At 41.3% G+C, this 15414-nt stretch overlaps 1 protein-coding gene across 2 annotated transcripts in view; it reads left to right on the forward strand.

The window, feature by feature from the left end:
- The window catches only part of LOC113026555 (cyclin-dependent kinase 17-like), a 35747-nt gene that overhangs the window by 9130 nt on the left and 11203 nt on the right, over window positions 1-15414 (forward strand). Inside the window, exons 2-4 of one of the 2 annotated variants that reach the window (XM_026175471.1) lie at window positions 4327-4475; window positions 10594-10761; window positions 11457-11590. In XM_026175471.1, the coding sequence (XP_026031256.1) occupies window positions 4358-4475; window positions 10594-10761; window positions 11457-11590 (420 nt within the window). In that variant the 5' untranslated portion in view covers window positions 4327-4357. The remainder of the gene's footprint in view (window positions 1-4326; window positions 4476-10593; window positions 10762-11456; window positions 11591-15414) is intronic. The other variant, XM_026175472.1, reaches the window with a different exon arrangement.

Raw genomic sequence — 15414 nt, forward strand, 5'->3', positions numbered from 1 at the left:
ATCAGGCTCAGACCAGGGATCATGTCCAAAGCTCCACTCTCGATCCCAGAGCAGGAGCATGTGCCAGCGGATACTGGTGCGCAGCAGACAGTCTTCCCTCTTCTCCTCCCTCTTCGTCTTTATTCTATTGCTGCCATTTACTTTGTACTCAAACCCCTCAGAAGGTGATTTGTATCCATAGTCTGCTAAGTAGCAGGTTTTGTCGTTTAAGAGATGTGCTTCTTCCAATCCCTCTCATATTCAGCACATTCATAAATTAAGAGCGGATTGTGGATATTACCGTGGAACTGAGGACAGATCAACTACAAAAGCCAAAAGTGAGAGGCCTGTCAGTTTATCCCAACTTGGTGCCACATAATCCTGATTTGAGCTTATCGCAGTGATTGTAATCACAACAAAGGATTTTGGCTGTCTAGAGTAATATCAGAATTAGGTCTGAAAAGATTGTGGTTATTGTTGTTATTGAATAATCTGTGAATTATGTTTTTTTCTGCTTGGTGATTGAGAAGTTCAGAGAACCCAAAGTAGTTTTTTTGTTTTTTCTTGTTTTTCAGACAAAGACGGTATTTAAAGGCGAACATATTTTCAGCTCCATAATTTTGTTCTTGGACTCTACCAGAGTAGCTTTTCACATGGCAGAATCATCTTTATTCATCTTATACTGTCTCATCAGTTCATCCATTAACTGAAACAAGCTGATTTAGCGCCTGTTCTTTAAGGCGGACCTCCCTTTAAGACAAACTTGTTCTGATTGGCTGCCCATACCACTCTCCCTGACATCATTGAACCAAGACTACAAAAAAAGCCTTTAGAGCAGTCTGAAGCCTGAGCTGACTTCATTTGTTTATTATCTTCCACTGTAAGACTTGTGTAAGCCCTTTCAACTCCCCTTTTTAATTTGCAGTGATAAAGAAGCTTGAGCAAGAAAATATTTCACATTTCTGCTTGATTAAACAGCTGAATCGTTTCATTACTCGCTAAAGAATCTTGATTGTGTTGATATTATTGTTTGTTGATTAAGTAATTGATTAAAACATGCTGTAAATTTTCTTTGGACTTTCGCCGATGAGTAATTCACTTCTTATCTCATGCTTCAGCTGTGACGGATAAATAGGCCTTTTTATTAGAGTTACGAGTGCAATTTTTTTTGTTTCCCGTCTAGCACGAAGGGTGTGTGTAACTCAGGGTAACGCAGTGAGCTGTTCCGGAGATGACAGACTGCTGGCTGACCGCGTTGGAGCTGATGTGCTATGAGGCTGAACTGAGTGACGTGCAGCTCTTATGACAGCAGATCTGACGTGCTTTCTCTCATCTTGATTCCTGGATTAATTACAATGCTTCTTGCTTAGCATTTTAATTGGGAGTAATCATATATGTACGAGAAAAGCTGCGCAAAATAATTTCATAAAAACATCCACAGTGCGTGTCATATTTGGGTAAAACAGCCAGCTTTCTTTATCCAAGTCTGCACTGATGAGCTCTAAAATATTCAGCTTTTTTGTGGACACTGACATCGAGTTGTTAATTAAATATTGTTGTGAATATGAATATCACACATTAGTGCGATGTAGTCCATTGTGAGTCAAAAGCTCAGGGTTCACACTGTTCTCAATGCTTGGTTTAAGACTGGTACATTTATGTGCCAGCCTTAATTTCATATGATATGCGTTTTTTCACATGCCTCTAATCATTGAACGGACACATCGCCTGCTGTGGGTTTCAAAGGGTTTACACGTCAAATTGTCTGACAGAATGCACCGTGACATGCAACAATTTGTGTTAACCATCGAGTGATCATAATAGACTGTTAAAACAGTTGGGCGGGGCTTTGTGGTTACATTCAGTGACATTAAAGAGAAGCTGTGTCTTTGCAACTTTGCTATTTGCTAAGCTTTTCAGTTTAAATAAAATTGCTCCTGGTAGGATGTTGTTTGCAGTCACGCTGCTTCTGTGCTGGTCTTTAACTTTGAGGTAGGAGAGGTTATGTAATAATGACGTGCATTTCCTCACCTGTTGTGACAGTTTGTTTCAAACGCTCTGTCAGACTCTCCAGAGCTTCACTCTGACATTACGTTTAACCTTGGAGCAAATCAGGCAATTGACTGTATAACCCCGTACCAAATGTAATGTTTATGTTTTGTTTTTCGTTATTTTTAACAACATCCTGACACAAGAGCCAACCACTGTGAACCTATATAAAGGTGCACTTACCAAGAATACTGTTGATATTAATAATAGTAATAGAACCGTGATCTAACATGGAGATACTTTAATCTTAAATTATACTGTAACATGTCAGTGAAAGTGGATATATGCTGGTCATGTCTTCTGCCAATTAGAGGAATGTTGGATAAAAATAAAGCTGCTTATCACTTTAAAACTGATGGATGCTAGCAGATCTTATGACCTCCGTTTCTAGTTGCTCACCTCAAATTTGAAAAAACTTTAGTTGCTTGAAATTGCTCAGCGTCATTTACTTTCTATGATCTATGGTTTCCTGGACGCTGTGAAATCTTTCCTGTCTAGAGGAAGCTTAAGAAGGCTGATTTAAGGAACTGCAAATCATGTAAACTAAAGCTACTATCTTGCAGAACAAGACCAACAATGTGACGCTAAAAAAAGATAAATGGATCCCCTTTAAGAGCCTGTAACCCTCTGTGTGTAATCACTTTTTAAAACCAGCTGCTGTTTCACTCGACTTGGAGATGTTGAGCTGTTCAGTTTCAGTTTTGTTTATCTAGCTCCAGTTTGCAGAAACTATCTCGAGCTGCTTTTTGAAAGTAAAGACATTGGAGAGAAAACCCCAAACATCTGAAATGAGCACTTGGCAATGTTGAAAAGGAGCAACTCTTTTATAAGAGGAAGACACCTGTAGCAGAACCAAGATAACAGAGGGGCAGCTATTAGCAGATCAGAGGAAAGAACAGAGCAGCAAAAGATGTGCACAGACAGATTTTTGCTCTTTTTATGTGGATAACACACAAACACTGCTGTTGTCACCTGTTGTTGTCTTGTTGATTATTGATTTGCAACCTGATCTGCCAGTTTTTCCAGTTTCTTTCCTCCCCGCATCTCAAATGAAAGGATTTCCTCTTTTCTTCATTTCACATTGTTACAGTTTTTTTTCTTTTCTATTTTCTTTTTTTGCACAAAATGAGCAATTCTTAGGCATCGTCTTGGGCTTTCACATTATAATGTTAGTCATTTTTCACAGTTTTTTCCCGTCTCTGTAGGTGGATTTCCTATTACACTTAGTTTTCAGCTGCATGCCTTCTTTGCAACAACTGTATCCTCTTTTGTTTTGTGCACAAAAACAAAGCAAAAGTCTTCATACGAGTCCGAATCATGGTCCCTCACTGATGAGTCATCATCATTTAAAGGTCAATTATGGTTTTTAGCCATGTTAGTCCACTTTGTCCTCCAAAGACTACTTTCTACTGTTTGGCTCTGGGTAAGTGAGTAAGTTGCGTCCCTGGACAGAATATGGGTTATTAGTTGTATTTCAAGACAAAGGATGTCAATAGGGAGTAGTTGCCAGTCAGGCGAGCCCTCAGGGTTTGCGCTCATGTGTTTTCTTGTCTGGCTCTACTCATCAGCATCACAGACACACACATGTCCTGATCTGCAGACGTAGTGGAGTCATGATATCTGCATTGAAGTCACAGGGAGAGGCTTGTTTGGTATCTCCTCCAGCCAATCGGTCTCAAATATTGCCTGTCTTGATTTGAAATCTTTTTTTCATTTCCTCCCATAAATTGTCTCGCTGCATTTCTCCCTCTCGCTCACACGTACAGGCTCTCACAATCAGTCGCTCTCGCGCACACAATAAATGTGTCTGGAATGTGTGATGTGGACTCGATGCGGCCCAGGCTAGCCCTGTGCCATTCAGCCGCTAATCCCCCCGGTTTAGGATTTGCTTTTACAGTCCTGTGTGCCAGGGCCTGTATTCTAAACTCGGCCGTAAGAATCTCTCACCGACTTGTCATGCTTTCCCAGGAGGAGGAATGCAGTGTGAGCTGAGTCATAATTAACGTCTGTTGATTAGTGCGTTTCATTGTTCGCCCAGTCAGATTCCTGGTGAACTAGTGACATTTTCTTTCTGAATGTGGGATTGTGAAGCATGATGGCAGCCAGACGTTTTTTTGTTTTGTTTTAATTGTAATTACAGGCAGTTTACATTGCATTTCCACGAAGCTTAGATAAACAGCTCAGCGATATTGATCTTGTTCCTCTGTGGTTGAAACGAGCTGTAGCTCTCCTTATTCTTGCAGTAAGTGGGTAACACCTGTAATGTGTATACATTTTTGTTTGGTTTGTCTTCTTCAGGCCTCCCCTTCCTGAGAGCTCTGTGGAGAAGATGAAAAGGTTCCGGCGACGTCTCTCTCAGACTCTTCGAGGCAGTCACACCATCGACGAGTCCCTGTCAGAGCTGGCCGAGCAGATAACGATCGAGGAGAACGGCCTGAAGGACAGCGGTGAGGCCTAAAACTCTTAAATCGCGTCTATCAAGTATACTGCCACTACCAGCACAGCTTGTCACAACTTTATAAATAAAGCGATTCAAGTGGAGGAACCCAGCTTAAGATTTATATACAAAATGTCAAAATGTCTGTAAAGTCTGTTTGATGTGATTTATTTCAAACACCAGATTGCCATGCAGAATTTCCAGCACATTTATATAATGAATTCCGTGTCTGAAATGGGATTTAGTGGCTGAATTTTAATGGACTTAATTTGTTTGGCACTTTCATCTAAATCCAAATCCACATTTTTATCTATTGCTGACCCAGAATCTGAAAGTTTAAACTGCTCAAAGTGTAATCTTTAGCTTCAGCTTGGCGTTAGCAAAAAGATGTTACACTGATGATTGAGGTCCTTTTCTTCCTTTTCTTTCTGAATTTGCTCGCTACAACGAACCTGTCGAATAAGTTTTATGTCCATTCAAGACTCTGAATGCCAGTTTTTAAAGGGGCTGGTACTGGTTGGTGGAAGTTGCTCAGATTTGAAATGAATTGTAGGGATGTCTACTCATATAATCATATAAGACCTGTAATTTAATAACTGAATTAAAAACATAAGATAAGAGTCACATGAACAAGAGGAGCCTATATAGAATTTAAATAACTCATCTTGGAAAAGCCAAATGTGTTTGGCACAACACTGCGTTCAGATCATATTTTTGATTACAAAAGCTGTTTAAAAAAAAAAAAAAGGTAGGCATATCTGCCTTCTTGTAAATATAAACTACCTAAACTGCCAAAAAGAGCCCATTTACTCAAAAAAGTCCACAAATCCACAATTCTTGCATATTACAACCACCCCTTATGCAAATTTGATTTTAGGGGGAACTGCTCCTTTAATACTGACTGTTCAGACAATAAATGTGAATTTCACAGGAATGACTTCTTCCACTTCCCAGCTCTGTATTGATTGTTGTGCTCAATCTGTCAGTTTATTTTTTACTGTAAAGACACTCCGTTCTTGCTGGCAGACACTGTATTTATTTATTTACCATTCATCTCCATCCTGCTGAAGGTTGTGGCCTTCTAGACGTCAAATAAAAGCCGTGGCACAGCCGCCTATCTCTTCTGATATTTACAAAATCTGCACGGAGCAAGCAAGCCAGGGAGCACGTCTCGGTGTGCTAGCAAGTTGTTGCCATGGTGCTCATGGTCTGGAAACATTTTAGAGTTTCCATGACATTGCCACGGCGACTTGGATGACTTGGTGAAACCAGCGAAGCATCTTGATCCATTTGCTGCCCCCCACTTTTTTTTTCTTTTTATCTTTTTGCTCCTCTTCTTCTCTTTTCAGCACCCCTCCACCCTTTCTCCCCCCTTTTTCCCTTTTCAATCAATCAGATTGTCTAAGCTCCCACGAAGCCCCTCCCCTCCCCCCATCGCCTTCTGAGAACTAACTAGACTTTGTAAAGAGCTTTTTGTGCAGCGACTAACACCAAGTTTGGCCAGAGTGTTCTGTGCTTGTTGAGTGGGGACAGAGAACTATGACGTGTGTGTGTGTGTGTGTGTGTGTGTGTGTGTGTGCGTTCCTGTGTGTGCCTGCTTGCGTGTGGGGGATTTTAGCAGCCTGTGTAACAGCAAGTAGGGTAGAGAGGAGACAGAATGGAGTAGCCAGATGAGATTTGATCTGAACTCTCTGATTGGGGAAAGCGTTGTGGTCCTGATCTGATTATGTAACGCTCATAACTGAGGCCAGCAGCAGCAGCAGCTGCCCAGCGATAAGGGAGAGGTGGTATAAGGGCCGGGATAATACATGCCTGCTAAATCACATATATGATGTCAGTCTGTCATGATGTGCCAAAAAACCCCCCAACAACAACAAAAAAGAAAGATAATCATGGTTGTAATACATATGTAACATGCCATTTTCCGAATTTTCAGCGACTGTGTTGGCGTAGTAAAATCTGTTTTTATAGCCCAACGAGACCTGAACACCCACAGCAGTCTGAATCGGTCTCGAAAAGGCAGCTTGAATCTTGTAAGCTTAATTTTGGCAATGGGGATTTACGTCAGAAAAATTCACTGAGAATCTGTTGGATCTGGAAACTGGAAACCAGACAACTGGTGAGCTAATATTGTTGAGGCTGGTGGTGATGATATGCAGGCTGGTAATGACTACGCTGTTATTCCTGGCCAGAGTGGGACTTTAAGAGGGGGTACTTTTAAAAAAGTAGACATGTATAACTCAGAAAGTATGTGGAGGTTGTGACCAGTTAAAAAGTAATTCAGAAACTGTTGAATAGAATCATTAGCAATCTCACTCAGCTGTAATCAGGAAAATCTGTCAAAATGTAAAATACCCCCCACACACACAAATTACAAATTTGTTAGTTTTGACTTCTCCTTATCAGCGCTTATGATGCAATATTATCCTGGTGGCGACACCTTTAGGAGAATACTGCAGCGAGTTCTTGCGCTGTAATGCCGGGTATAAATGGCTGCATATGTGTGATGACGGCGTGGCAGTGAGCGATGTGACCATTGCAGAGGGTATATTGGCAGGTTAAGGAAGAGGCCGATCATCATTTGGGGAGAGCTGATTCCAACACTTGTTTCTGCAGTCGTATTCTTTCCGTCACTTCCCAGAGTTTGTGACCATAGGTGAGACTAGTAACGTAGACTGACGGGTAAATCGACAGCTTTGCTGTTACGTGCACATTTCTCTTTAGTGTTGCGGTTGCTGTACAGACCAGTACAGCATCAACAACACTGAAGAAGATGCTGCACCAGTCCGGCGATCTCCATTTGCCATTCCCTCCTTCCCTCACTCATGAACAAGACCCCAAGTGTTCAGTCCGCCATTTATGACTGAAAACTGTCCTCAGACTTGGAGGTGCTCATGCCAGCTGCTTCGGACTCAGTTATAAACCGACCCAGTGCGAGATGGCAGTCGTCTTTTGGTGAAGCTAACAGAACCACATCAAAAAGCAAGATGAGATCCTCTGACCACAGAACCCTCCACCTATGATTGTGTCTAAAAATTAAATCCATAAAAATTATGAGCACATTTGGTGACAAAGGGATGCTCTGGCAGTCTGACTGGAAACAGGTCTGATTTATGTGAAACGAGCTGCCACTGTGGTTGAACAGTGAGTTCAATACTCCGTCCTCCTCAAGCCCCTTTTGTGGGTCAATAAAACACTTTAACATTGGAGAAACTCCCCCACACCTCGAGAAGGTAAAGATCTGGTTCAATGTCCTGTTGCCAGGATGAAATTCCTCAACTCCTTATTCTCTGCAGTATTCCTAGACCTTCCCAGGTGCTGGAGAGGAGAATCCCTCCTTTGGTCTAACCATGTTTTCAGATGCGTTCTTGTCTATAAACGCTCAACAATTTGTTGTAGGAGAGAGTGCAGCACGGATAGAGCGTGCAGGAGTACATACCCGTAATACAACCATTTGTTTGGTGTGACTTTACTGGACCATTACCCACCTCAAATTAGCAATGAGCGTTTGACTCTAGCTAAAAGCACTTTGGTTAGTTCCCTAAATTTTCTCTATACACGAAAACTTTGCCTACTATTAACTTGCTTTTGTGTGGGTTTTGTTTCTGTTTTTTTTGTTTGTTTGTTTTTTTAAACAAAATTGATCTACTCTTGATAAACCAGGTAATCCACTCTGTGTTCAAAGGCTGATGATGTTAATGGCTTTACCAAACAAGGTCATGACAAACAGCGGTGGACTGTAAAACCCAAGCCCTTGCATTACAGGTCCTAAACACATACAAACACTTTTCTGCCTGACAGTTGTTTTTTGTTTGTTTGTTTGTTTGTTTTTGCAGGGACATAAACCAATCTATCTAATCAATAATCATTATTCTTGGGAAGTAATTATCTCCTCTGTAACTGTTGACTTATGTCTTGTCCTTGTCCTGTCTGCTCTTTTTGCATACATGGGCCTCTGTCTGAGTTTTGACTTCTGCTCATCTTCTCCTGGGTGTTCTTTTCTCCTCATTGTCATATTTGGTGTTTTGCTGGGTGCTAGATCTTCCAGATATTAAATCATTCAACTCTTGTCAGCTCTAGTCGTGCTTTTGGACAAAAGCTGTTCATTGTCAGTGGTAGATCCTTTCCACAAGCCAAACTCACACACCTTAGACCAGGGTTAGGGAATCCAGGCCTCAAGGGCCAGTGTCCTGCAGGTTTTAGATCTCACCCTGGGTCAACACACCTGAATAAAATGATCAGTTCATTACCAGGCCTCTGGAGAACTTCAGGACATATTGAGGAGGTTATTTAGCCATTTAAATCAGCTGTGTTGGATCAAGGACACATCTAAAACCTGCAGGACACCGGCCCCCGAATTCCCCACCCCTGCCTTAGACTGTCAGGCATTTGTTTACAGACTTTCATACACTTTTGATTATTTACAGTACAGGGGTTACACTGATTAAGAAAACATTGCTGTTCTCCTGGCTATGTGTACAATTAGGTAACCCGAAGTTCATTGGGAAGATGTGATACTCAAATATCAAAACAGATTAAGGTTCAATTTAATTCACTGTTTTTTGTTTTGTTTTGTTTTGTGTGTGTGTGTGTGTGTGTGTGTGGGGGGGGGGTTGTTTTGTTCTTTTTAGTGAGAAATTTGTTAATTTACAGTGTAGAACCTAATGTATATCAACCCAGCAGTTTCATTTTTATTGGTCACCTTGATACAAAGCCTAACAATACAGTGTGTATATAAAAGATGGAAGGTGACACCAAGTGGTTTGGTAATTATAAGGAAAGTATCAAAGAGGCACATTTTGAGGCCTTAATATAAAAGGTTTTGGCTGCAGTCATGTAGAATTTCTTTCTGATTTAGAAGTTACTTTGATGAATCAAAGGGTGGACTACTAATTTATCAACTATTGGTAGCAAGGCTGGTTAACAAGCTGTATGCTTGAATTGTACTGCTGCAGCACAGAGACACAAAATAAGTGCTAAGAACGCACTAATAAAGTAACAGAAGTCACAATAAGCACAAATACCTGGAATGGTCTGCACCACTCAGCAAGCCGTAATATCAGTCAGTCTATTAAAATGCTACAGAAGGCAGGAAACACGCACACACACACACACACACACACACACACACACACACACACACACACAGTGAAGAGGCCCAGTTTAATAACTGACAGAAGAGGATGCTTACCAGACTCTGAGTGGCTCCAGCTGCCTCAGTCAGTGCAGCCATGCTCAGTTATCCAGGTGGATGAGTTATAAAACCTGGAGTTGTTATGAAAGTTGAAACTATCATTTTTTTTCTGTAAATGTAATCAAATTGACCAAAACTATGTCCTTTTGGAGGGAGCCTCAAGTGGCACTTAGAGGAACTGCAGTTTTTGTCATTTTGGGGGGTTTCATTTTTAATCTCTGGAGGTTGCCCCTTGGTTAATTCCAAATTTGAAGCCTTGACCTTCCCTCAATAATGCCACTGTCTTCTTTTTGTTAGAACCAGGAGTATGAGAGCGGTAAAGTGCTAAGTTAGTTGGTAATACTAGTGTTATAGCTTAGCGAGGCACATCACCAAAACTAAAGTAGACTTCTTGGATGGTCTGTAGCATCCAGCGTGTTCTGATATTTGTTAGATAATACCACTCAAAAAGACTTAAATGCCACAAAACGCTGTTGGTGGGTAAGATTCAGGGACTTGAATAAGCAGAGGTGCCGTCTAGCAGATGGGTAGTGCCTCCTCTGTGTCAGTATCTAGCTGTTAGTAAGTAGTCGTGATCCCCATAATGCAAATTTTGAGCTTAATAACATTTAGAAAGGGGAAAACAACCCATCCGCCACCCAGTTTTTATAAGAACTGGCTGTTATGTAGTGACGCAATCAGCAAGATAAATCATCCGACACATAAGATTGTCAGAGTACCTCAGGATGAATTTATCATTGGATTGCTTTGAAGTGCATTAATCACATATTGGCCATGATGAGTCTTGTTCACATTAATACCACTTTCTTTCAGCGCCATGACTACAATGTTTTGTTTTGGGGGTTTTGTATTTTGTTCTCATCTGTTGATATGTGCTTGTATACTGTGTGTCCTGTCATCATCAAAAAAACACAACAAACTCTTTCTTCTCCAGCAGAGCCCATTGTGAGGAACGGCCGTCCTCCATCAGCCCACAGTGTCCACTCATTTCTTCACCAGTACACAGGCTCTTTTAAAAAGCCACCACTCAGACGGCCTCAGAGCGTCATCGGAGGAGGACTAGGCTCTCTCATGGTCATGCCTCGCAATGGTAGTCGCCTTGGTGAGTCACGCCTAACCTGCCTGCTGTCAAATTTAATATTTGACTTTTATATTTCTGGCTTGAAATGAAGAAATAGCCAACGATTTCTTTTGTGACCATACGTGGAAGGTGTTGAGCTGCTGCTGGGCCTAAATTCCTTGTCATACCCATTTCTGTTGAGGGAACTGTATCACGCATGTGCTCAAAGAAATCATTGCTTTATGCAAAGATGCACTTCAATTTATCCGCTTTTGTGGCCGCATTTTTGTCCTTTTTGCAAAGAAATATAACTAAAAATAACGACTCTGAAAACCAAGTTTGCTGTCAACTTGGATTTTCAGCCCAGATACAAATTCAAAATATGAATAAAACCCCTGGAGGGAATGAAAATGCTGCAATAGTGTATGAATGAGAGCAGAGTTTTCTCAGGCGTGGGTAAATTACTCCGTGATGTATGGCTTTGTCTCATAAAGCCTGTGGCACTGAAATAAAATCTAAGTCAAACTCATTAAGAATATTTACCTCTTGTATATCGTCTGTCTGATACAGCCAGTAGCTTGATAAGAAAAGAGGGAGTCATAAAAGTGTCCGAGAGAGTGTTTTTCTTTCCTGTTGAAGTCATTATCTGGTGTTGCACCCTGCCCTGTTTTTACAGACCTGCTCCATTTGTCAACCCCCCGTGCTCTCTGTAAACTTTTCTCTTCGCTCATCTCCAGATATCGTCCACGAGAACCTGAAGATGGGGTCAGACGGAGAGAGCGACCAGGCATCCGGGACTTCCTCTGATGAGGTGCAGTCGCCCACGGGTGTTTGTCTGAGGAACAGAGGGAACAGACGCATCTCTGCGGAGGTGAGATTTGGCTCTGTGTTTTCAGAGCTCCGTCGTTGTCCTCGTGTAGCCTCTCTGCTTTGCAAAGTGTGGATATATTGTAGTGTGAGTCACTGCAGGGCCTACACTTAACTCAGTGGGACGATTGACTGTGTTGCCACACATCTCCTCACCCGGTGTGATGGTTCAAATTCCACTTTGTTAATAAGCGTGCGCTGCGATGACTTCACTGATAAATGACAATAGACCTATCTGTAAGACGCGAATGTGAGCTCCGTGCTGTAACTCGGCGTGGGTGTATTTGTGCAGTGTGTCATATACACACACTGCACAAATACACAAATCCTCGGCTCCTGTTGCAATGTGAGCAGCGCACACATAATGTTCAGACTGATTTCATGTAATGTTCCTCTCAAGTTGGTTTTGAAATCTACTTTAAAGAATCTTTTATTCGTCAGCACATCCACCCACCCAAAACCTCCTCTGATTTACTTCCTCTTTCTCAAACACACAGAGCCAGACATGGGCAGTTCGATTGCGTTTCTCCGGTGGTTACATAATCTCAACACATTACAGAAGACATCTCACTGTAATTGCTTTTATCTAAAAGGCATTCCATTTTCCCACAAGTATTTTTTTGGATCCAGGGCGTTTATTTCTGCACATATTAACAACAGTAATTCTTTTCTATTTCATTGATTTATATTTTTGTTCCTACATGAACATGATTCCAAAATAGTTTCCTTTATTAAAGCTGTATGTTCAAAGCCAACAAGAAGAATCTGTGGCATGAATCTGATTGTTTCACATACTGTAGATTACAGAGATGGACACAGAGTACCTGTGCAACAACAACAAATAATAAACACAAATGTGTGTTTGTGTTTGCACCCCCTGTTTTGTGTTCTCATGGATCATTATGATGTCACATGGAGGTGCCCTACCCACCTGTTGGTCAAACAATCTATTTGCTAGGTGCAGCCAATCAGAAGAAAGTTAGCCTTATCTCTTCCCCACATAGAGACAACATTTGACAACCTCTTCTGTACTTAAGACTTCTGTACTCAATAACCATGAACCATTTGAAAAGGTTCCAAGTTTTTATAGGGTAGCTGGATAGGCCGAGGCCAGCCTCACTACCTTCTGATGCACACCTTTTTGTAATTTTGTTCTAACAGCAGGCCTGAAATATGACGCAAAGAGCTCAGTTCAGAAAAGAGGGTGAAGCGTTAGTCCTGGTAGGCTTTCAATGGGTAAAGAGTCGCCTTGCCTTATTAAACATTCAAAACTGGTCTAGCAGAGGCAAAGAATATAGCTGTGGAGCCAAAGATGGGCGCATTAAGTCTGCTTTAAATAAAAAACAACTTGTTATGTATGTTTTTATTAGTCCAGTTTAACTTATTGTAGATTTACTTTTACTGAGAAACAAATGTTACTTTGACTCAAGCACGCTACTACTACATCAAACTTTGCAAAACTCATTTATTCCAGTGATCCGCAGATATCTGTATTAATTCATATCTGCAAGGAAATGGTGACGGATTGTCATCATCATCATAGAGAAGTTTGTCAAACAGCTGTTTAAAGTTTTATTCTTTACATATAAGCAGAGGTAACATGTCATTTTACTGTTTCAATCAATATCTGACCCAATCCCTCCCAAAACCAATAATTGGTCCCTTTAGCCCAACGTAAGCTCTACCAATAGGACTTCAGGCCGTGCAGCTGACATAAAGTAATGCAACGAGCCGCCCACTTTCCCCCTGAACTGTGGCAGGAGTTACTTCATAACATCGCCATTCTCAACTCAAATTATATAAAAAAAAGCATGACAGGAAAATAGATTCATATCCATCCATAGTTTTCATTTCCTTTTTCTGCATCACTGTTTTAGACACTTTTTCACCTTCTGTCTTTCTCTTTTTCAGAGACTTATTTTTCTTTGTGTTAATACAAAATATAATATAAAATGCAAAGAAAGACTTTCCAGTTTTACATAAAAGGAGTCAAAGGAGAGGAAAAAAAGAAACTGTAAGGAAAAGGGCTTCCTTATAGTCTTGTGTTTTTATAGGTACAGTTGATGCCACTGAACCACATGTTTTCACACTAGCTGCTGGGTGGAAGGAAAAGTTCTGATTGAACAACACACACTTCCCTCCTTCTGTTTATTGGTTGCTTTGATTGCAACCCCTGTGGGAGTTTACAAGCAGATAGCAGCATCTGCACAGACAAACCAAGCATGCAAACCTGCACGAGTAGAGGGGAAAAAAATGCTTGAGGTTTAGTTAAGCTGCATTTGAGGCTGCCCACACAGAGAGATGATACATCACCTCTTGCTGCTTTTTTGAGCGTGTCTGCAAGCAGCACACCTCACACTTCCTGTGACTGTTTCACAGCCAGATAAAGTTTTTAGTTTTTTGGACACGCTCACAGTTCTACTTGCAGCTTCTGTCAGCCCAGCAAATCCAGTGTACTGTTTGAATGAACAGAGTGATTGACTGCAGGCTTGTTGTTGATGAAGTGATCCAACAGTGAAATCAGTGTGCGGCCTTGTTCTTTGTCCCCTCTGTGCCACTGTGACACTTGGAGAAGGGACGGCAGAGCAGAAAAAATAGGAGGAGGAGCGAGGACGTCCCTTTGGGCTGGTCAGGTAGCAGATTGTTCTCCTCGGACTGCAGTGGAAGCAGTGCCATTTTGGGATTACATCACGAGGATTACTGTAATACGGTCCAGATGGGCCCCTGTTGTAACAGATTAGGATGAGTTGATTGGACAAACTGGAGGGGGGTGGAGGGGTTGCAAAGGTCAGGTGATGGACGGCATCACTTACTCTGAGGACAAGCCACCAATCCTGGCCCTGCACACTGAAACCACAGAGCAGCAGAGCGAAATCTAATGTATATTCTTAAACAAATAAAGACAAGCAGAGTTCCTGTTATGTTGATATGTGCAGAGTGCTTTTGTTTTCTCTTTTTGAGAATCCAGAGCTGTGGTGTCTTTACTTAAAAATGTTTTTGTGAACAGTTAAAGCTAAAACAATAAGCAAACCTCTTTATTGCCTTGAAATGAATGTTTTTATGAGTTTGTATTTAGTTTGTACGCACACAAAACAATAGAGATGCCGAATCTGCACCAGGATGTCAACTTGCTCCAAGTTTTAATGAAGACTACACTTCCTGGAAGCTGATCACATGGCTAAATGTGTTTGCTGTTAACAACCACAGAGCAGAAAGCTGACTCACAGTCACCGTTTAACGCAAAGGCTGAAAGTCACCGATCCTTCTAGAAGTCGGTCAATTTCAGTTTACGGGTTTATGAGCTTGTCTCTGAACTTGTGTTGAAATTTGAAAAAGGTTGAGGTTGCGTTTTGCTTCTGTGCGTGTTGGCTAAGATGGAGGGAGGAAGCAGTGGGGTGTCCGGTGTTACCTCAGAGGGAGTGGAAGTAGATTTACAGAGAGAAACGTGGGATTAATAGTAATCTAACAAACAGAGGAAATGCATGATGGGAAGAATCCAGGTGTTAGATTTTAACTGTTTGATTGTATTATGTGTGTTTGAGGGATTTTTATATAAAGAATCATTAGAATCATGCTTTCTGTGCTTGTTTTACTTCTTTAAAAAGACTTACCCTGAACTCTTAAGGGCTCCACATACGGCCTTTACCATGAACACAAGTCTAAAACTGTCACTGTGTGGCTGCACACGCACGTACCACACTGGCTTCTCTGTTAACCGGTGAGGCCTAAAGTACACCCACAGATTCTGCTTGTTTACTTTGGGTTTCTGCCATTTTGTATCCAATCAGAGGTATTTATTCAGAGATTATGTTGTTTGCTAAGGGTTTG

This window comes from Astatotilapia calliptera, chromosome 7 (assembly GCF_900246225.1).
Source record: "Astatotilapia calliptera chromosome 7, fAstCal1.2, whole genome shotgun sequence".
NCBI classification, from domain to species: domain Eukaryota; kingdom Metazoa; phylum Chordata; class Actinopteri; order Cichliformes; family Cichlidae; genus Astatotilapia; species Astatotilapia calliptera.